Source organism: Indicator indicator, chromosome 19 (assembly GCF_027791375.1).
Source record: "Indicator indicator isolate 239-I01 chromosome 19, UM_Iind_1.1, whole genome shotgun sequence".
Lineage (NCBI taxonomy): Eukaryota > Metazoa > Chordata > Aves > Piciformes > Indicatoridae > Indicator > Indicator indicator.
Window position 1 is genome coordinate 18,293,902 of NC_072028.1, and position 20,774 is coordinate 18,314,675.

Genomic DNA, 20,774 nt, shown 5'->3' on the forward strand with positions numbered 1-20,774 from the left:
TGCCTCCCATTGCGACTCAGCACTAGCCAGGTACCACTTTACTGTTGAAATTGTCATGTTACCTCAGTACTCACCCATTTCTCAGCTTAGATTTAGCCCCTCACATACAGTAAATGCACTAGCACCTCCTGAAGCACTAGGATAGGCTTGTATCAGGAGCTGACAGAAGACATGAACATCAGGCCTGCCAGAAGTAAGCAGCATCTTCCACAGCTAGAAGAGGAGATGTGCCCTTCTGACACTTTTCCCAGCAAGAAGCCTGCCTGCAGTCCTTCAAGAGTGGAGAGAGAACTCTGGACAGAAGTGGCAAACCACAGACTCCACTTTAGTAGATTGTCCACTGGCAGGGCACGTTCTATTTAAGACCTGTTTGAGCCTGGAGTACAGACTGGGACTCTGATGGGAAATTGTCTTCAAAACCCCATCATCTGTCAGACTGCAGTATAGTACTGACTGCTGCTGTCTGGTGTGTAAATCTACAGCAAAGGGGTACCTCCTCCCAGGAGAAAACAGCACTTTGTAGTGGCAGCATCTGCCTACAGACCTGGGCCTGGGACTGTACAGGGGGATAATTACTCCAGCAGGGAACGGGAACTTTTGACCCTCAGCACAGAGCACAAGACAGTTTTGCCTTTCCTCAGGGAACAACTGATGAAGCAAACATTTTTGTGGATGATGCAGCTGAAAAAAATGAGAAATGGGGACAGGGGAGGAGAATGTATTGTTTAAATGGATATTTTTAAATTTATCACGTTTCATTTCCTATCAATGCATCCTAGAATTCGGAGAAGTACTGTTTAGATGATTAGCATGAAAAGCCACCACGCCACGTTCATTTCCGAAGCATCTGGGCATCTGCTGCGGTGCGTCTGCAGGGATGGGAGCCACCAAAGGAAGCAGCCTAGCGCCCTCTAGTGGGTGTCGGCGGTTAAGGCAATGCCAGGGAGCCACACACAGCCCCTCACACAAAGCCGAACAGCTTTTTGAGTCCAGGTTTATTTGATAACGAGTTTTCTGGAGGTGAAAGACAAAGTAGTGACATTTTTGCACTACCGTAGGATTTTTTTTTCATAATCCACTAAGTGCAGTTCTCTATACCCATATACAAAGAGCTTAAATCCACTTTGTCAGGTTGTATGTAGTTGCAATGTTCTCATCTCCTCACCTAAAAAAAGTTAGCATAGGGATAAGAATTGAAGATGACCATCTGGTTACCCTCGCATAAGCTGTCTCAACCAGAAATTATCTTTACCCTTGATGTTTTTGCTTACACAACTTTTCCAATGCTACTTCCAGTTTTCACTGACTTGCACCCTTAGATTCTGCCCTTAGGCATAAGCTAGGGCGCACAGGAACTTGCAGCCTTCTATACAGAGAGAGGTCTTACATGGAGGCCATTAAATCCTTAAGGTCCTCACAGTGCTGAAGTTGGGTTTGTGTTAATCTACACTGCACAGAATCACCTCTGAAGGTCTCACCTAATATATCTGTGAGGATGCTCACTCAGGTGTCTTGGTGATAAAAAGAGAGTCAAGCCCTAAACTAGTTTGTTGGGTCGGGTAATACATGGCGCTAAAATCCTTTGTGAGGTGGAGTTATGTCATCCAACTACATAGGTAAGTGCGTGTCGTATTAGAAAGTTATGAAGTAAGACCTACAAAAGTCTGAGGAATAAAAATGTTGTCATAAACTTTGACTCCTATAAAAGAATGCTTGCAAACAGGTGTTAGCTGTCACAATTGCTGTACCCATACACATTACTACTCACCCCTCTGAAGATGTAAAAACAATCCCTCTACAAATAGCACACTATTTACAAATAAGCAAGATTCATTCTTCACACTGGTTTTAAAGTATGAGTAAAATGAATTTTAGCTTTTGAAGCAAACAAACAAACAAAAAACCCAAAACAAACTGCAGACTTTAAAACAAAACAAAAGAATAAATACCCAGTAGCAAGCATCCTAAAGTTGTTTCCTGGCTGTTGATCTTGCACACACCAAAACCATCCTGCTCCCATCAGGTGGGTTCCATTTTGCAGGAGAACAAACTTAGCCTCCAATTATAAAACTCTCACAAGCAGCATTTTAAAATTACATTATCCAAGATAAAAGCCTCATATTTCTGTATCTCAGACAAATTGGCCATGCTGTTAGCAGTGAAACAACCAGGAGTACTGTCACAAAGGGATAGATGCAACCAGTATACGAACTCCATGAGCACATGGGTCAGAAATGTGTCCATCTCTACCTTTCTTCCCATACTACAAATGCACCCCACAGGGGTGAGCTCATGTATATCCCTCAAAAAGGATTAGCGCTTTTCCAGAGAGCTGGAAATCTGGGCAGGGTACCAGCCTGTGTGTTCCATAGTCTACAGGTGTGAAGGTCCACCTGGCTAATACATATGGTAAGAACTCCAGACCCAGGAGCCTTTACTCACTTCAGCACACCTCCAGGCTGCTTCAGAGACTGAGCTGACACCTCTAGTGTGCAGTACAGGTGCCATTTGAGTGAGCACCAATACAAACCCACCACCCTCCCCTCACACACCAACACTGATACACTGTGGTGAGCTCACAGCAGGGAAGTGCAGATAGTGCTTCCCTACAGACTTCACCACAGCAGACAAAGCAGAGAACAGGTTCAAAGTGTATGCAACATTTTATTGAAAAAATACGAATGTTCTGTACATAAAGTACAACTTAATGGGCTTGATAAACTCTCCAGAGACTTATTGGTTAATATGGGTCTTCTTTTCTTCTTTTTCCTCTAAGGGTATAAAGCATACAATGAAGCAGCAGGTCCCCTGTACTTGTGCAAGTGCAATCCCATCGCTGTGTGTGCAGCATAGCACTTCGCTCTATAGACAGGACTCCAACATGCTCAATGTACTTTGATGGATGGTCTGCAAGAAATTTAAAGCATGGAAGAACTGCACAGGACTGGTCCTTCAATCCACTAATGATTCCAATTTTATGGTGAGATCTCTTATCCTAAACAGTCTGCATTTGCATATCCAATATTTCTGACAAATAAATACAAAAATAAATAGGGATCTGGCCTCACGGAACCTCAAGTCTCAGAAGCAATACAGTTTGTAGCAAGCTACATACATAATTTCAACTATATCAACATAATTTATTTAAATCTCTATCAATAAATGTATTAAAAGTATAAATTCTTACCCAATACTGAGAGTTTAGTTCTGGAAATAAACCCAGAAAAACAGAGCTTGTTTTCAGTCCTCTTACAATTTAGTGTGCTCTTAGAAAACGCTTTTTAGCTGAACTTCAGCAGAAACTAGCTGCTATATAATGTAATTTTAACCCCCAAACCTAATATAAAAAGCTTTTAAAATCATTTTACAGTAACTGGCTTTCATGTCCTAACTTTACATACAGTTACTAAATATACTGCACATAGCAGTGCTGACTAAAAAGAGGTTTAGTGTTAGCTACATGCACAAATGCTGGAGTACCAAAGCAGAAACTGAGAAACATGGCAGCTTTGCGATGAACAATGTTGCTAATTGGTAGTGTAACACTACTGCAATCCCAAGCGATATGTTATGTTGCAAATGGAAGGACAATGAATAGGACTGGATGAGGAGAAAGTTAGGCAAAAAAACCTTTTTTTCTTCTCCATTTACAACTGGAATGTCTGTTATCGCCAAGAAGGAAAACGCAGACCAGCATTAGAAGCTCGTCCTAAATCAGGAGTAAATTGTGATGACTTCTCGGCCGCCACCTCTAACAAGTAGTACTCTCTCCAGACCCTCAGTCAAGACTTCAAGAAACTCCATGTCTGTTTCAGTTAAGTCAAGGACAAAAGAAATGTCAAAACCAAAATGCACAGTGATTAGCCTCTGGATTAGGTTTATGCGGCAAGGTTTTGGTAGCAGAAGGCTGCAGGGGCATCCTCTGTGAGAAGGGACCAAGGGCTGCCCCCATGTAGAACAGAGCAAGTTTCAGCCACCTCTAAATCAAACCTGCCACTATTCAAAGCTGAGCTCATCAGTGGTGCTGGTGGTACCAGCTTACACAGTCAAAGTTCCTCCTGGTTGCTTTCCACGAACATGGAGTGGTTTTCAGTCAGGGTGGCTCAGCCTCTCCAGGAAAGGGTGGAGGGATAAGCATCCTCACCTATAATCTCAAGTTTAAGATCTCTCCTGAGCTGTAGTAGCTATGGATGAAACCTCCTTAAGCTAAGAGGAGTGTTTATCCTTTCTTGGGCCAGCACCCTACTGTGAAGCAGACATTACCACTACTGTAATTTAGGAGAAAACAATCTGGTCTGTGATTTGTGACTTCCAACATACATTAGCACAAGCCAGTGAAAGGCTTGCTAATTTACTGGCACAAACCAAGGCTGAAGAGCACCTGTGGACAGAGAACTGCCACACCAACATGCTCATCAGATAACAACCCACAGCTCTGGCCTTGCTTAGTGACACAGTGCAAGCATCCCTCTAAGTGCCTAGATAGTGTGGGTTTGAATGTCAGTCTTAGCAGAGCACTGCACTGGGGGCTAAGCTCCCAAACTGTGATGTCTATGACTAGGAGCCATGCCTGAGTTACCTTCACTCCTTCAGGAATTCCTGTTCATTCCAGTGCAGACAGAGCACTGCCTGCTGTGAATGCCACTTTAAGCAGCTGCTACACCCACTCTTGAGAACTCAATTAAATAAATGCAATTAATTTTAATAAATTAATAAAATCAAGTAAGAATTTAGACAAGAGTGAATTCAAACCTACAAGGCTCCCAGAGTAACCAGTGGCAACTTTTGCTTTAGGCAATTGCTATACGAGAGCCACAAGCCAGAACCTTCCACTCAGTAGAAACCTTAGCCTGACAGTGTTTGTAGCAAAACAAGAGCACAGATTGAAGAAAAATCTTCTATGTAGACCAGGCCTTTCCTGAAAGGATACAGTTTTCATCACCATCAGTATTCTTTGGAGGACCAGGCATATTGAGGAGAACAAGTCTGGCATCATGGGATCTATTTACAATAACTTCATTTAGCTTCACTGCTGTGTGCATTCTTCGGACATTAGACTGGTTCCTACAAAAGAAGCACATTTGGACTTACTGTTAGAAACATGCCTCTGAAAGCTGAATAACTTAAAAAAGGCCTTTAGAAGCACACATTAAATCTCCTAAATACCTTGTTAAATGTCAACACAACACACAGTACATTTTTTCCAAAGTTCATGATAAAGATACAGAAGACATTTCAGAGTTGTTGAGGTACTGCAAGTCCATTGGTTTTAAGATTCCCTGGAGCCTAGTCTTCAGTGTGTGAAGTTATATTGCTCTTCAGGAAGCGTGTTTTAACAGAGATTATTTAGTCTGTCTTGTATAAGAAGTTAAAAGGCATTTGCACAGAGGGAAATACTCTTGGAGTCAAGACACTTGTCACTGCAGAGCCTTCCCTTCAGGCAGCCCGCTCTGGATCCCCTCACTCCCATGGCAGCACAGATCATGCATCTCTCTGGACTCAATACTGGAAAACTCCTTTTCAGAGACCCATCAGAACCAAGCAGGGGCCAGCACTGCTGCAGTCAGTCCACACTGCCCATGAGCACACTCATCTCCATCTTGAACAGCAGCTGACTGCTCCAGAGAAAACCTGGTTCCCTTACGGGGCTTTCTGCAGGTGTACAATAAGGATTTTAACCTTCCCTTCAGCTGGACACCAATAAATCTCTCTGCTTGGCTATTAACAAGAAAACATTTATGAACCAAGTATCTTTAACACCTCAATCATAAATTCAAATTTGAGTAGCCAGTTGGTTCAAAAGTTCTGGGAGAAAAGGGAATAGACACAGCATGATGTTGTAAGCCTCTGCTCCTCAAGAATCCAGGCTAAGAGAGGTAATAGGATGAATTATTCAGAATATATGATCTCAAAACAACACAAAGTCATGCAGGAACAGAAGTAGAAAGTATCCTCCAGGGACTTTCAGCCAGAGAATGTTTCATTCCTTCAGGAAATCGACCATTATTTTGGAAACATAAAAGCAAAACCAACACAGAAATAGACTTATCAAAGGGAGAATCTATTTGCAGCTTTGAGGATTTTCTACTTGTTGCTTTCTCTTCTTCATTTTAATATATCAAAACTAAGTATTAGTAGAAAGGAATCAAATATGAACCTGTAGTTTTGTTAAAATCGGTTTTACATGTTATGACTGATAAAGTCTTCAGCAACCTTGCTGTTCTTACAAAGATTTAGGTTTGCAAAGAAATATTTTATACAGACTGAAAATAGAAGATGTAATGGTAAGAAGGATGATTATTACACTGACAGCATAATTCACCCCCTGTGGATTTCCTCACTGTTATTTCATGTTCTTATTTAATTCAGAGCAAGGACATCCTCTGTCTTCACCATGTCAGCTTCAGAAAGTCAAGGACAACACAGAGGCCAGATTGTGTTTACAGGAAGCGAAGAAGAAACCAGCACCAGAAACTACGCTGTTATTAACTACTAGTTTTGGGAAAGGAATTGGAAACTAAAGGTTTGCTATTCTCTAAAGTGACTTTTAAAATCGGCATCTCCTCAGTGACTTGATAGTGCAGGCTCTAAGAAAGGGTATGTTTAGCATCGAGAAACTGCCAGAAATAACACCATAGCAGTGTTGGGGAATGAGAGCTTTTCTGAATGAGTAATGTTTCCCACTTCTTGTGTCATATTCTGCTTAAGAAAATAGGTTCAGACCTGTAATTGTTTTCTATCCTAACTTAGTTCTTGTCTGGACAACTCTTGTAGTTTGTTATGTGCTATTTATAATGATACTTTGCTTAAGTGACTAAGCCTGCTCACTTTAAAAACATTGCTAAGACTGCTCAAATATAATTCCTTTTCTTTTCTTCCATAATTACATACAGCTTTCTGCTTCTTGTTGAGAAAGTGAAGTCTTCCCTCTCAGCCATCTTAATGTACTTCCAATTTAAATAACAAACTTACAAGTTTTCCCACTCTCTGAAAGCATGGAAGAGGAAAAAGTACAGGTAGTTAACACCCAATTCAGTAGAACTTCTATAGTATGATGCAGCCGAAACTGGATTTGAATTCTCACCAATCTATTAAGAAGAAAAATCTGGATCTATGCCAAGTATGCAAACCTTGAGTGAGTGAACTCTTGGTGTAAGATGTGGTACACCAAAGGGGTCTCAGAGATTTGCACATTTTTCTGCAAAGCCAAAAGAGAGCTATACTTTCAGCTGTCAAAAGTGGCACATGTGGCAACACTAACGCTCTTGTCAGTGCTTCTGCAACAGCAAATCTGTCCTAGAGGTTTTTATCACACACATCCTCTATCCACAGCCACTCATCACCATCTCCACAGCCTCTTCCTCACTACATTAAACATCCACACTACACATCAGACAGTTCAATTAGTCTTGTTTCTAATTCTGATTAGGTCAGTGAAATTATGAGCCTGGGTTTTAATTATATGTTTTCTTGAGGTACTTGGGAAACATGAGGGAAGTTACAACAGGATTTAACAGCTCCAGTTTAGAATTTGATTATACCAAGTAAAATACTGAGGGCTGTGTGCCCCAATTGATTACAGAATTCTAAGGAGGTTAACTGCTGACTTCTCAGCACTCAGGTCTCAATGTTTACTATGCAAGCCTAAAAAAAGGATTAAGAGACAGAAGATAAGAAAAGCACAGCATATCTAGAGTTTGTGGAGGTGCAAGCTGTTGACTTAGACAAGACTCACGGCTTAATGGTGATGAGATCTCTAAAGCTTCCCACAGCACTGCCTCTGTTCCGCTTCTCAGCGTCACACTTCTCTTTTGTCCAGGTCATCTGGATGTTCTCAGGAACTGGGTCCCCTTCATCTTCTTCATCTGAGTAGAGGCTCTCCAGACGTGCTATTGAATGTCTGTCCTTTACCAGCTGAGCCTAAACATGAACAACAAGGTGAGCTCAAGAGACTTGATTTTGCATTCTCTGGTTCTGTTTAAGCAATGAAAGACTTTTTGTTCCATTTTATCCTCTATTTTGTAGTCAATTCAGCCTTTAGGGCAGCTCTGATACCAGGCATTCAACACAGCCAATAATTTGACATACTAAACTGACTTTAAACAGCTCTGATGGGAGTAAGTCATGCAGAATTTGGACTAACAGAGAGCTGAAAAAATGGAAAAGACAGTCTAGCACACATCATGAGGGACCAGGCATTGGAACAGACTGCCCAGGGAGGCTGTGGAGTCACTGTCCCTGGAGGTGTTAAAAAAAAAAACAAACAACAAAACCAAAACCATGTAGACATGACACTCGAGGACATGGTTTGATGGCCATGGTGGTGTTGGTTGAGTCAGACTTGATGATCTTAGAGGTGTTTTCCAACAATTTTATGATTCTATACATGGTCTGAAACAATGAACAGGGCTGATGCAAAACTCACAAAGTTAGACAAACACATGCAGAAAAACTAAATCACCTGCACCTTTCACAGTTACATGTCCCAATAGTCCAAAGTGGAATGAAATCCTCAGTAGGAAAATAAGATATACTATAAATTGAGACAAACCCTGGACATCACATAAAAAGGTCAGGGCAAGGTTGAGACTTACATCCTCAAGTCTCTGAGCATCATTTACGTGGAAAAGGGGAATACAAATAATTTCTACAGGCATATATACTGCCATAATTTCCCCTCCAAGCTAGTAATTTCTAGCATGGCTTTGCAGGTACAGCCAGGCTATTCAGTGACTACAGACAATTCTGGGAAATAAAGCTATGCTAAAAGTACTCCCGCACACCTTTGGAATACAGGATTTATATTTTAAGGAGCAGCTATATAAAACACTACTAGGAAGGCACTTTGTGCCATCCACTTCAGCAGCTCATAGCAATCAACCACAAATGACATACCTCCCTTTCCCTTTCTGTTTTTGTCAGCCTCATCTGTCTCAGCATCTGAGATCTCTGCTCCATCATAAGAGTTCTCTCGTAAGTATATGCTGAAATATCACTATTGTGCTGTAGAAATAAGACAAAAAATTGTGCTTGTACTCAGGTCATAACCAAACAGCAACCAATTGCATCATAAAATGAAAACCAGCTCAAATGCCTTACCATTTCTACCACTTCTACCTCTGCCTCTATTCGGAGTTGATAGAGAAAAGTAGCCAAGTCCTTCTTCATCTGAATACTGTTATCATCCATCTGAGCTACAGTAAAAATCCTCATTTTGCATTTTCTCCAAACCTGGTGAGGGAACAAGCTCTCAATGTTTGAACTAATAATATTTTACTGTACAAAACAGAAACTGTTCAATACAGCCACTCTCATTCATCACACTCTACTATTGCACCATGTTTCTTCACGCTAATGCACACAGACATAGTTGGGTGACAAACATTCTTTGGCTAGCTCCTTACTTTGTGCTGTTTGAGAAGAAAAGGAAGCAACATCAACATGCCTCCATCGTGCACGATCCACCAGACATCGATGTTGCCTTCGTTGTAACGCTCGTGGTTGCTGGGGTAGAAAGACACATTTTTGGGAACCAGCAGAGCCAGATGAGCTGCAGTTGTGCAACGAACAGTACCTGCCAAAATGGGGAAGAACAAACAGTTACTTCCCGTTCTGCAAGAGTGAACTATGGTTTAAAACAACAACAGAAGTTACTCACTGAGAAAATGTCAGCAAACCATAGAAGTTGTTGCTTACATTAAGAAAAGTGCGTACAGCAATGCTTGGATAGACAGGTTAGGATAAAGCAGAATTACAGAACAAAAGCCCTGTTTCATGTTAGAAATAAAAGCATCAATCTTCAAAGCTAAGGATAAGGAGAAAGCATCTGCTGTGTTCTAATTTGACAGAGTTAAGTAATTGGACCACAGGGAAAAGGCAGGGACTTATGCAAGAAGAGCATTAGCTCCAGTAGTGAAGAGGGTTGGATAGGTTAGGACCTGTGAAGACAGACATTATCTAGGAAATAATTTATAGTTCGCCATAAAAACAGTCTCTCTCAAGTCTGTAATTCTGTAAGCATTCATTAGACTGATGCATTTTAGCCCCAAATTAATCTTTGAAGAGCTTTCACAGGTCTTCTACTTTAAAAAATTGATATTCCAAACAAATAGCAGTGTTAAGGGAAACGATCTACTTCACAAGCAACTCTAGATAAAACTGACTAAAAACCCAAACCAATTTCACAAGGATTGTGTTAAAATCCCCTGCGTATAATAAAGATCTCTGTTCACCATGTTTCATTACAAATAACCTTTAAAGCTCACCTATAAAGGTCTTCCATGACCTTGGATCTTCACTTTGTCTCCAGCCATAAGGCCATCCCAAAACCACAGTATTATGTTTCATGCCCCCTAGTCCACAGGACTGGATCAAGTGGGCAATTCCTTCTCGAACTTTATTGGCTACAACTACTTGACAAAATCCTTTCACCTTCTCAATGTCCATCATGTTCTTAATAGTCTGCAAGACAGATAAGGGGAAACCTCACAACCAAAAGTGACTCTTAAGTGTTTCTCCATCATCTGATTACAGTGTACAGTCCTGGTTCACATGTCGACAGGTAAAATGCATTTCAAATTTCTGTTCATCCACTTGCCTTAATACAACAGAAGAGAAAATACTCACTGAACAATACTTGTTTAATAAACTCATAATTCCCTTCCAAACACGATTATTCCCAACAGATTAAGATAAGAGCTTTCTGGTTTGTGTTAAAAGCTGTTATTCACAGCAGTACTTAGTGATATCTGTGTTACTATCTAACCTTCCATTTTCCAATCCTAAAACACCATTTTAAACCCAAGGTAAGCTAACTTCATTCAGATTTCCAGTTTCAGATTTCTCTGGAACATGCTGTGGTGTTATAGTCAATTTACAAATATAAGCATCCAACTCTACATACCTGTCAGGAATACCGTATCCTTTACTTGTTTAAAAACTAAACAAACTTGTTCAACACATAGACCTAAGAATTAGTTTCCCGTTTATAATAGATTTCCTGTACAAAAAATGCCCCTAGGGAACAAAAAGTGATGTGCTGGCTGACACTATACAGATATAAACAGAGCTGTGATGTCATGTTTACATAGTGAGGAAGATGAAATGATTTATTACTTAATTTTCAGGACCATCCTTCAATGCTTTGTGTAATAAATTTATATCCCCACTGCAGGAGACACAGCGCATGGGCTAGGTTTGTGATAACTGACAGTTACTGAAATGTTTCTTCTTATGTTCAGAAAATTCACTAGTCCTCTTCCCTCTGTTAATCAGCACACATCAACTAATTATTTCTCATAAATTAGGACAGTTGTATGCAGTAAGGCCGTTTACACAAGTTGCAAGCATAGATCTTATACTCCCAAAGCCATGAGTGGCAGCTGAAATACATTTGCAGGCCCTTCCTGAAGAGCTGTAATATTACCTGGCCAGTCCTGTATTTCAAGGAGGCTTTACTGATAGGCTTTTCCCCCATGTATGATTATGAAACTTCTAAGTTACCTGCCCACTCACCCCTTTTCACTTAAGCAATTTAAGACACTGACCTGTTCAGCAGCCTGGGCTTCTCCATAAGTTTCCAAGAAATTCCCTTGGATCACTGATCCTATGATAGTCAAACCTTTGCCAGCTTTCAGCTGGGATGCAAATGTTAACAGTCTGGGGTATTTTACATGCAGATCTTCATCAAGTTTCAGAAGCACCAGCAACTGAGGCCTGGAGAAAACAAAAGGCAAACATGTTTTTCACTGTCTTTAAAAAAAAGCACTTCTGAATATCACAGTCTCACAGTATATCAGAGGTTGGAAGGGACCTCCAGAGATCATGGAGTCCAACCCCACTGCCAGAGCAGGATCACCCAGGGTAGTCCACACAGGAATGCATCCAGGTGGGTTTTGAAAGTCTCCAGAGAAGGAAACTCCACAACCCCTCTGGGGAGCCTGTTCCAGTGCTCTGTCACCCTCACTCTGAAGAAGTTTCTCCTCATGTTGAGGTGAAATCTTCTATGTTCTAGTTTGAATCCATTGTTCCTTGTCTTATCACTGTGAACCACGGAAAAGAGCCTGGCCCCCTCCACTTGACACCCACCCCTCAGATATTTATATTACATCTGCCTCTCTCCTCACATCAATTGTGCTTGAATCTGAACAGCACATTTTTTCTGCATCTTACACATCAGAGGGGTTCTAATTGGCAGAGAATTCTGCTGCATTGTTTTGTCAGCTGTTTTAAGCACAGCACCTTGTCTGGAGTCCAGTTTAATTCCCTAAGTGTCAGCAGATAATCATGACAGTGCATTTTCTTAGTCTACAATGAGTACCTCCAGTTCTTTGTGTGTGGTGGGCCCTCTTCCAGCCTCAGTAAGGCATATCTTGCTGCGCTGAGCGAAAGGCCTCGGATACCATCACCCCATTCCTTCTCTGCACTGTGGAGAACACACACTTAGCCAACCTGGGGTTGCATGAGCATTTGATTGCACACTTACAGTCATGCTATAGAGAAATCAGTACCGTATGCTAAGTTTAACAATGTGATTCATAGCATGCCACAAATGCACGTTTATCATTTGTACATGTTATATGTGATACCTATCATAAATCACATGAGAAATGCAAATGTTTCAGTCAAATGTATACCACACCACCTCCACCCTGTTTAATTTGCAATCAACACCCCACTGCAGGAAACACTTCCCAAGCAGGAAGACACAACAGAAACTTCAGTAGTTGATTTGTTAAAATTAGGTTATACAACCATTCTTCAGCCTGACTACTCTGTCTGATAAGAATGACCTGCAGAGTCAGCTTTTAGGGACTGTTCTAGACAGACTGACCTTTGCACCACAGAAACTGGCTGCCTTCACGAGTTCTAGGCCTGAAGTAATTATGTGTGATAGACAGCAGAAGGACAGATCTCAACCAGGATTTCTGCTTCCTGTTACTTAAATTTTACCAAATGTATTTAGAGGCTTAACAAAAAAGCACTTCAGGGGCTTTTGTTTGGCACTGACACAAGTAAAACAATGAAAAAAGTGAACTCATATGGGAAACACTAAGTCCTATCTCTGGACAGTTGCTTCTCCTAATGTGAAAACTAGAAATAATTCACAAAAAAAATCTTTCCTGCCCTTTTCTACCCAGTTAATACTTACCCTTGGTACTCAATGTACTTGTAAATCATTCCTGCAATAAGCATAGCTACCAAAGCATAATACCAAGACGAAATGAACATCAGCGCCAGGCAAATACTCATGCCTAAAAAGGAGAGGGCCCTAAAACAAAAAGCAAAAATTAAATTAGTGAGTAGTGGGGCAGAAAAGCTTAAAAACAATTTAATTATTCTACTGCTCTTTTTTCATTACAGTGCCAATTCTGCGCTGGCAGTCGAAGTAAAGCTTCCAGTGGATCTCCCCAGTTCCTGACAGTTGCTGGAATGAAACTCTCACACCATAAAAATACCTGGTTCTGGTCCACTATGAATATTACATTGATGTACTGTTGTCTAGAACTGGTATCCACAGAAATGAAACACATCCACAACCCCCACAGAGAGGTTACAGGAGCTGTAAGTTAGAGCTGCCTTCTGCTTACCAGTGGTAGTATTTAAATCGGGGACGCCAGTTTGGAGTTCTAAGAAGTGTTTGTACTGCACATGCTAGATTAACAAAGAGGTAACACATCAAGAAAAACCTGCAGGAAAGAAAAGGCAGAAAATCTTTTAGCACACACATTTATAGGTTCTGGCACATACTATAGACACATGATTTACAGTCAAAATACAGCTGCTCCGCCATGTGTCACCATCCCTCTGGTTTTTATTAGCCCGAACTAAGGAGTTAGAACAGGTTTATTTGACTGGATAGAGTTCGATCTATCCATAACATAAACATGGCCTTCACTCTGTGATGAAAATAATGTTTTCCCACAGACAGTAACAATCCACCTAGACTATAACCATATTTATTCACAGAATACTCCAGAGCAGAACCAGATTTGTATGCGGAACCTGAAGTCAGAGAACTCATAGAAATAATAAAAGTGGAACTCTGGCTCCAGTAATTTGCATTATTGGTTTAAGATATGGTTCTGAAAAGCATTCAAATTAGCAAAAGTTAAGAGTATCACTCCTTCTCTTCCCCCCTCCCTGCCCTTAAACAGTAACTGTTCTATTTCTTACATTGAAAGAATTGGGGCCACCATGTCAAGAGAAGCAATCAGGATTCCCAGCTCAGCAATTAATGCTGTTAACAGAAGAGCCCATGTTGGTTCACCATTGGCTTTTCCATGACCAAAAATCTGAAGAAAGAGAAACATTAAGCATATCTTCCAAGGATTTCGTATTACAATAGAAAAAAAAAATACATTTAAAAACATAGTAGTAATTTTCCTATTTTTTTTCCCTAGAGTAAGGAATCGAATTATTCTAATGGCTTTCTGTGCTTCACTGAATATTAGACTTCTTCATAAAATTACTGTGTCTATTCAAACTCCTTAAAAAATATTCCTAGCTTGTAACAAAAGAAAGCAAAGCATTAAAAAAAAAAACAAAACCAAAAACAATGCCGACCTTTGCTTCAATACTCGCAAACTAGGCAAACTAGGTCTGATTTCCAAGAGCATAAAGTGAAATAGCCGGTTAGTTAGTCAGTACAGAATGCCTTTTGGAGGGGATTTGTTTTGCCTCTTAACATGTACAGACCCAGAGGAAAGGGATGATGTTGTCCTTTGCTATGGCCTGCAGCAGGCGGGGCGCTCCGGTGAGGCTCTGCAAACCTGCTCCGCAGGTGGAGAAGAAGGATCCTATCACAATGACCCATGGGGAGGGCCAGGAAAGGGTGCCCACCACCAGGTTCTTGTTCACTGCATCGCCATACCTGCAGAGAGCAGCCGACAGACAGTCACAGGAGGATCTTGACACTCACACTTTGTTTACTCAGTGTTTAACATGCCATTTAAATATATTTACTTGATTATAAAATATAAAAGTAACAAACAATTTGAATTACTTTTAATACAGGAAGTGTCAGCAGCCAAATTTCAACAATTCAAACACTCTTGATTATGCTATGATCACAATAGTATTTTCTACTTTCACCTGGAAAGATGCAGTTCTTAACAACAACAACAACAAAAAATTCAAAGAATCAAACAAACAAACAAGACAATGCTTAAACCAGCCCACACAATCCAGTATCAGAAAACTCAACAAAAGACGTTGGGATTTTTTAGTTTGATTGGTTCAGGCTTTCACGCCCCCATCCCCAGAAAATTATATTCACAAGCACCACATTGCTTCTCCCACTGGAAAAAGTCCATCAGTGTGACGAAAGTGTACAGAAAAAGCACTAGCAGACAGTGGTACTGGTCACACTGCTACTGGTTTTACAGACAGAAATATCTGATAACTACTAATCTGAAGATGGAGGTAACCCAATACCAAACTTTGTGCAGTTACAGATGTCTAACTGGGTTTCTATGCAAGAAAATAATCAGAAAAGCTGTGAGAAAATACTTCCTGTGAGTATCACTATGAGCAATGCAACATACAGAGATACAGATGTGGGCTATCTGCCTGTCTCCACATTGTTCTTTAGTTTAGGTCAGGGAAAGTACTGGCTGTTGACTTAGGGGACTGCGGTCAGCAAACTAAGAAAGACTGAAGCAGCTTTGCAAGCTATTTGATAATGTACCGTAGGCTGAAATAATTTCAGCTATGTGGCATACACTGTTGATACCACCAGCACCTTTACAGAAGTCAGGAGTAGTGCCTCAGATATCAATAAAGGCAGGAAAGAGTTTGCAAAGAGTAATTTTGCTGAATGAGAACAAAGGGAAAAAATTAAGGTTCATGTGGAGAAGAGGGCTAAAAAAAAAAAAAAAAAAGGGGTGGGGAAAAAAAAAAGATTTTGTTGTTTTGCTTCTTGCTTCTTTCAGGAGAAGGAGTGAAAATCTAGAGTTCACTCTAGTTTCTGCTAGGGATCTGATCTTTGAAGGAGTACCCTGGAAAGTGAAAAGTGTATGTCAACACAAGAGAATAGGTCTGGGAGGGGTAAACTTACTTAAGTAAAACTTACTTATCTCTCAGGACCACACCTTCTATGCAGGCTCCAAACAGTAAAACACAACTGAAGTCTGGAGTACAGGGAGTGCTAAGGAAACAGGCTTGATTAGGCAGATGAAAACCACCAGGCAAAGTATTGTGGAACGTTCAGTCTATGCCTCTGTCCTAGAGCATTCACACTGCAGCATTTCCAGAAGTACACAGTGAAACTGGTGAGTAAACTCATGTCTTACTACTCATATACACCACAGTGACAGTTACTTTTCTAAGTTCCATTTTTTACAACAGACAAGTTCTAAGGGATACAACTTCAAAGGAAGTAATTTTATAGGATATGTCAATTTAATCAGCTGGTGTAGAACAGAAACTGGTATTAAAATACCTTTTCTCCCTCCTCCTCTTGTGTCTGAAGCTATTTTGAACACACAGCAAACAGTCACCTTGCACTTTCTCATTCTGTTGTCTTTGATGGCATTCACATCACCAAGTCTTTGAATACTGAGTTACAAAGTTGTACTATTTCCATGCTGAGGGGTATGAAATACTTCAGAAGGATTTTGGATCTTGCATTTCAGGGAGGTTTTTGATCTTGTGATTTACATTCACATGAAGGGTTAAATCCCAAACTCCATCCCACAAATCCAATTGTAAAGTACAAAGGGTAATAAAGGGGGAAGATGAATAAGCCTGAGAATTTTGGTGTAAACCTTCCACTGGGTGGCGTAGGAATATCTACGTATAAAGTTACCCACCACAAAATCAGGTTTGAGCTGCAAATACTTCAACGCTGAAGCTGGGATTACACCTGTGACCTGCTGTATTATTTATTACATTCACAGGAAATGCAGGCCTCCTGATGCAGAGTCAGTTCCCAAAGCAACACGTGGAAAAGGCTGTGCTTCTAAGAAGCTGGGACAAGTCAGTTGGGATCCTGCTTCACAACTTGGCAAGTTTTGGCAGAAAACAGGTTTGAAACAGCAGAATTTCAAGGAGTCACCATCTTGGCCAGCTGCCCTTTGGGTGGGAATTATTCAGAAAGCTCTTACAAGTAAGCTTTTAAGTCTTTGCTCTTATAAATCACTTTTTTTTTTCCTTCTCTCTCCTAATTTCCTAAGTTGGTAAATTGTAGACAGCTAGATGAAGCTGAAAGAACTTGGCTTCATCTTCCCTAGCAGGACACAAGAGATGAAGACAGTCTTTCTTAATCAAAGTTCCTGTGGTCCTAAGCCCTCACGAGTCTAACCACACATGAAATGCAGAAACTGCAACTGGGACAAAGGCTGTTCCTCTGAACACACACTCAACACCCAGAAACCTGGTATGAGAAACTGTCTCATATTCTGCAAGTTAAGTGCTACAGTCTCATTGGGAACAGGCAGGGGACAAGTAATTCATAGCTCACTGCTGAGCACTGTGTGTGTAACACTTCCACACCTGCCAGATGGGAGTGTGTGTAAGAATCATGGAACGGGATCAAACCAGACAAATGTGTTCAAAACCAAGAGGGAAAAGACCCAACAACCCAGTTCTGTAAGCTGATGCAAGATCATCTTGTTTTACTGACTTCAAAATAAATACATAATGTCACTGGTACCAGTGAGCCGCTGACTCTACACACAAACCTCTCCTCCATCCCTCCCAAAAAACCCACACAGGGGGGAGTATCTCATTGAATTTCTAATTCACATTTGTCTTCCAACATTCAGGAAAGCCTATGCTCCTTGATGTCAGTCAACTAAAATGTGTTTGTTTTTTTTGTTGTGTTGTTTGGGGTTTTTTTTTAAAGAAAAATACATTTATTATTTTCCCCATTTAAAGCTTTCCCTCATCTTGATAGTCCATGGTACTCTAAATAAAAATGTATACCTGTATTCCACCAGCCTGAAAAGCTACAGATCACTGCATAGCCAAGATAAGCAATGGAAATGCAAGAGAACAGGTCTGGTTGCTCTTTTCCTCACTGACCAATCTTACTCACACAGACATACAGTCACTGAAAAGCATTCCCACAAATCATACACAGTCAATCATCCGAGTCACGACATGCCAGGACTCTGCTCATTTTTAAAGGATACAGACTAGTGATGTGGTGACAATAGCAAGAATAGTTCCAACAGGGATGGATTTCTGTGCATCTTTGAGGTCCCCTGACCTGTTTGAGCCAGCCATGATACCTGAAAATATATTTTGTATTTAAGATCATGGGAGAAAAGAAAGCTGAGAGACTCAAGATGCCCCCTCAATCCCATTATTCTCACCCGTCACCGAAGGGAAGAAGATGCCAACTAGCACCATGAATGAAGTAGCTATATCTGAAAGCACATATAGGTGAAGGTTGTTCTTCTGGCCTGCTACATCAACAGATGGGTGATGTGCTTTTTCCAGAATCTCTCCTTTCTCCAAATAATTGCTCCATAAGTTGTCTTCAATGTTATTATCACACCACAAAAAAAAGAAAAGCACATTTTAGTTCAAACCTGTTCTCATCATCAGGGTCCAGAACTGAACTACACGACTACACGAGCAGTGATCAACACACATTAAGACCTACACAAGTTACATGAATGAAAATTTATGCTGCAGGCTTTTAAGGGAACCTGTAACAAAGCCAGTAAGTATGTATGGATAGCCTGCAGAAGTCTAAGCGCTTTTTATCCTGTATTATTACTAAACATAACCTTATTTTAACTTCACACCTGTTTTAACCCAAAGCAGTACCATGACTATTTTCAGAGCAGGAGCTCAGAAAACCCAAAGCAGCAACACCGACTAGCGTTCTGAAAACAGATTTGTTTTTAGATAGTGAAAGAATGACAGAATTAAACACTTGGCATTTGAAACGTCACCAATAAAAGCTGAGTCAGTTTCAGAAACCAGACTTCTGCACTCTGTGAGGACAGGCACAAAGCACTCAGCACAGGCACAGAGCAGCTGTTCTCTGGAGCCCCTTTCAACAAGGAGCTTTCCAAGGATATTATAATCGGGAGCAGGCAAAGAAAAGGTACACTTGTTTTTATATAAGTACTCTTATCTTTCAGGACATGATCTTAACCTGTCTAAAACAGAGAGTCACAGTGACAAAGAGCTCTGAAAAACTAACAACTTGCTCATGATAGTATAGCTTATAATTGGAGCTGACTTCCTGCTGAAATTGTGAGATATACAAGGCAAATTTAATCAATTTTACAGCAGACAAACACTGTATCAGGACAAAAGTGCCCCTGCTCTTTTTAAAGATTGTATGACTCGGGTTTCTTTATTGAAGATAATTTTCTTCACTGTAATTACGTTTCTTCAGTCCTTTCTGAACCAGCAAGGAACAGTTCAACCCATTTCAACTGCTCAGCATGCCTCCTCTTCTAATAGAAAAAGCCCTATGCTATCATACCTTTTAAAATGCCACTAGCAGCTCCTGGAATTCCTGCTATCTCTGAGACGTTGTTATATAGGAAATATTCATCACAGTTCTCGGTGGTTAAGTTGGTAGTGTGGCAGAAGAGCTCCCAAAGCTTGGAGGCCACAGTAATGTTATCCTTAACAACTGTTTTTGCACAAACATCAAACTGATCTCTTGACAAGGTCCTGTTACCCAACATACAAATCCTGAAGGGAAACACGGAAAGCAGTGTTATAAGGAACCAAGCAAGCAAAATTCACCCTTCCCCATAATTATTCTTTCGTATCATGAAGACCTTAAATTGCTCTAGTGTGCTACATACATCACTTCTCAGTTTCAAAAAGATACAGGCAGCAGGACAAACTGGCATTCCAGTTACTTGGTACTGAATGTATCTACAGATATTTGGAATCTCATTATCCCAGTTTCTGTACACCAGCACTGAAATGATCGCTGACTTTTTAGCTTCAGAATTAGAAACATGAATTTCAATCATAACAAGCAAATGTTCTTATTGTCATAATATACTGTGAACAATCATTAAAATCCTCTTGTGCCTGCTCTGTTTCACCTAACCACAAATGTGGTTTATTCCAGCACTAAAGAATTGTAATCCACTTCCCCAAAGATGGTTCCACAGCACATGGTGATATAACGTCACACTCTGCTGCCATTCAACTTCTCTTCCCAGTGCCAGAAAACACTGACAGGAAAAAAATATTGAAAAATATATTGTTTTTTTCCATTTTAATTAGTTTAATTGTTTCACACGTCTTATAAATCACCAAGGCCAGGAAAATGGAAGAGACAGGTCCTTTTCTGTTGGGTTTTCAGACTTTTCTGTAACTTCAGAAGTGTCTTCCTCTCCAGAATTAAAAATAAATACAGTATCTAGTTACTTCATTCAAACAAAAGGAATACAACTCAAGGAAGAAAAGGGCAAGATAGGGAGAACATTCGAGAACAATCCAAGAGATAATGAGGGGGAGATAGAAACATTGTTTTATTTTTATTGCTGTAAACCCGCCACTGCTGTAAAACATCATAATCATTGGGCCCTAAATATCTAAAGGGAGCACTTAAGGGTTGCAAGTGCTTAGTTATGGCCACAGCATTTTAAGATGTAACTATGCAGACTCAACTTCTCTATTTCCATTCCCCTCTTGTCAGCAGTATCAGGAAACGCTGTTTGCCTTTCTGGTCAAGCACACGTCTCCACATTGCTGCTACAGCTCCCAGTTTAAGAAACCCAGTTACATGTTTAGCTGCCAACATGTCAAGCAGCACTTGCTGTACGCAGAGCAAAGCTACTCCTATG

General features: G+C 40.5%; 1 protein-coding gene across 8 annotated transcripts in view; it reads right to left on the reverse strand.

The window, feature by feature from the left end:
• Positions 1–2,663: 2,663 nt before the first annotated feature.
• The window catches only part of SLC12A4 (solute carrier family 12 member 4), a 48,191-nt gene continuing 30,080 nt past the window's right edge, over positions 2,664–20,774 (reverse strand). For 4 of the 8 annotated variants that reach the window (XM_054389782.1, XM_054389788.1, XM_054389787.1 and 1 more), the window contains 17 exons: positions 19,448–19,662; positions 18,318–18,482; positions 18,135–18,233; positions 16,073–16,130; positions 14,698–14,872; positions 14,176–14,294; positions 13,590–13,688; positions 13,151–13,270; positions 12,320–12,424; positions 11,547–11,715; positions 10,266–10,461; positions 9,405–9,574; positions 9,100–9,231; positions 8,896–9,003; positions 7,736–7,920; positions 4,931–5,064; positions 2,664–3,806 (listed from right to left, as the gene is read on the reverse strand). In XM_054389782.1, coding sequence (XP_054245757.1) covers positions 3,715–3,806; positions 4,931–5,064; positions 7,736–7,920; positions 8,896–9,003; positions 9,100–9,231; positions 9,405–9,574; positions 10,266–10,461; positions 11,547–11,715; positions 12,320–12,424; positions 13,151–13,270; positions 13,590–13,688; positions 14,176–14,294; positions 14,698–14,872; positions 16,073–16,130; positions 18,135–18,233; positions 18,318–18,482; positions 19,448–19,662 — 2,341 coding nt within the window. In that variant the 3' untranslated portion in view covers positions 2,664–3,714. Of the gene's footprint in view, positions 3,807–4,930; positions 5,065–6,972; positions 6,988–7,735; positions 7,921–8,895; positions 9,004–9,099; positions 9,232–9,404; positions 9,575–10,265; positions 10,462–11,546; positions 11,716–12,319; positions 12,425–13,150; positions 13,271–13,589; positions 13,689–14,175; positions 14,295–14,697; positions 14,873–16,072; positions 16,131–18,134; positions 18,234–18,317; positions 18,483–19,447; positions 19,663–20,774 lie in introns of all 8 variants that reach the window. The other 4 variants (XM_054389783.1, XM_054389785.1, XR_008489286.1 and 1 more) reach the window with 3 other exon arrangements.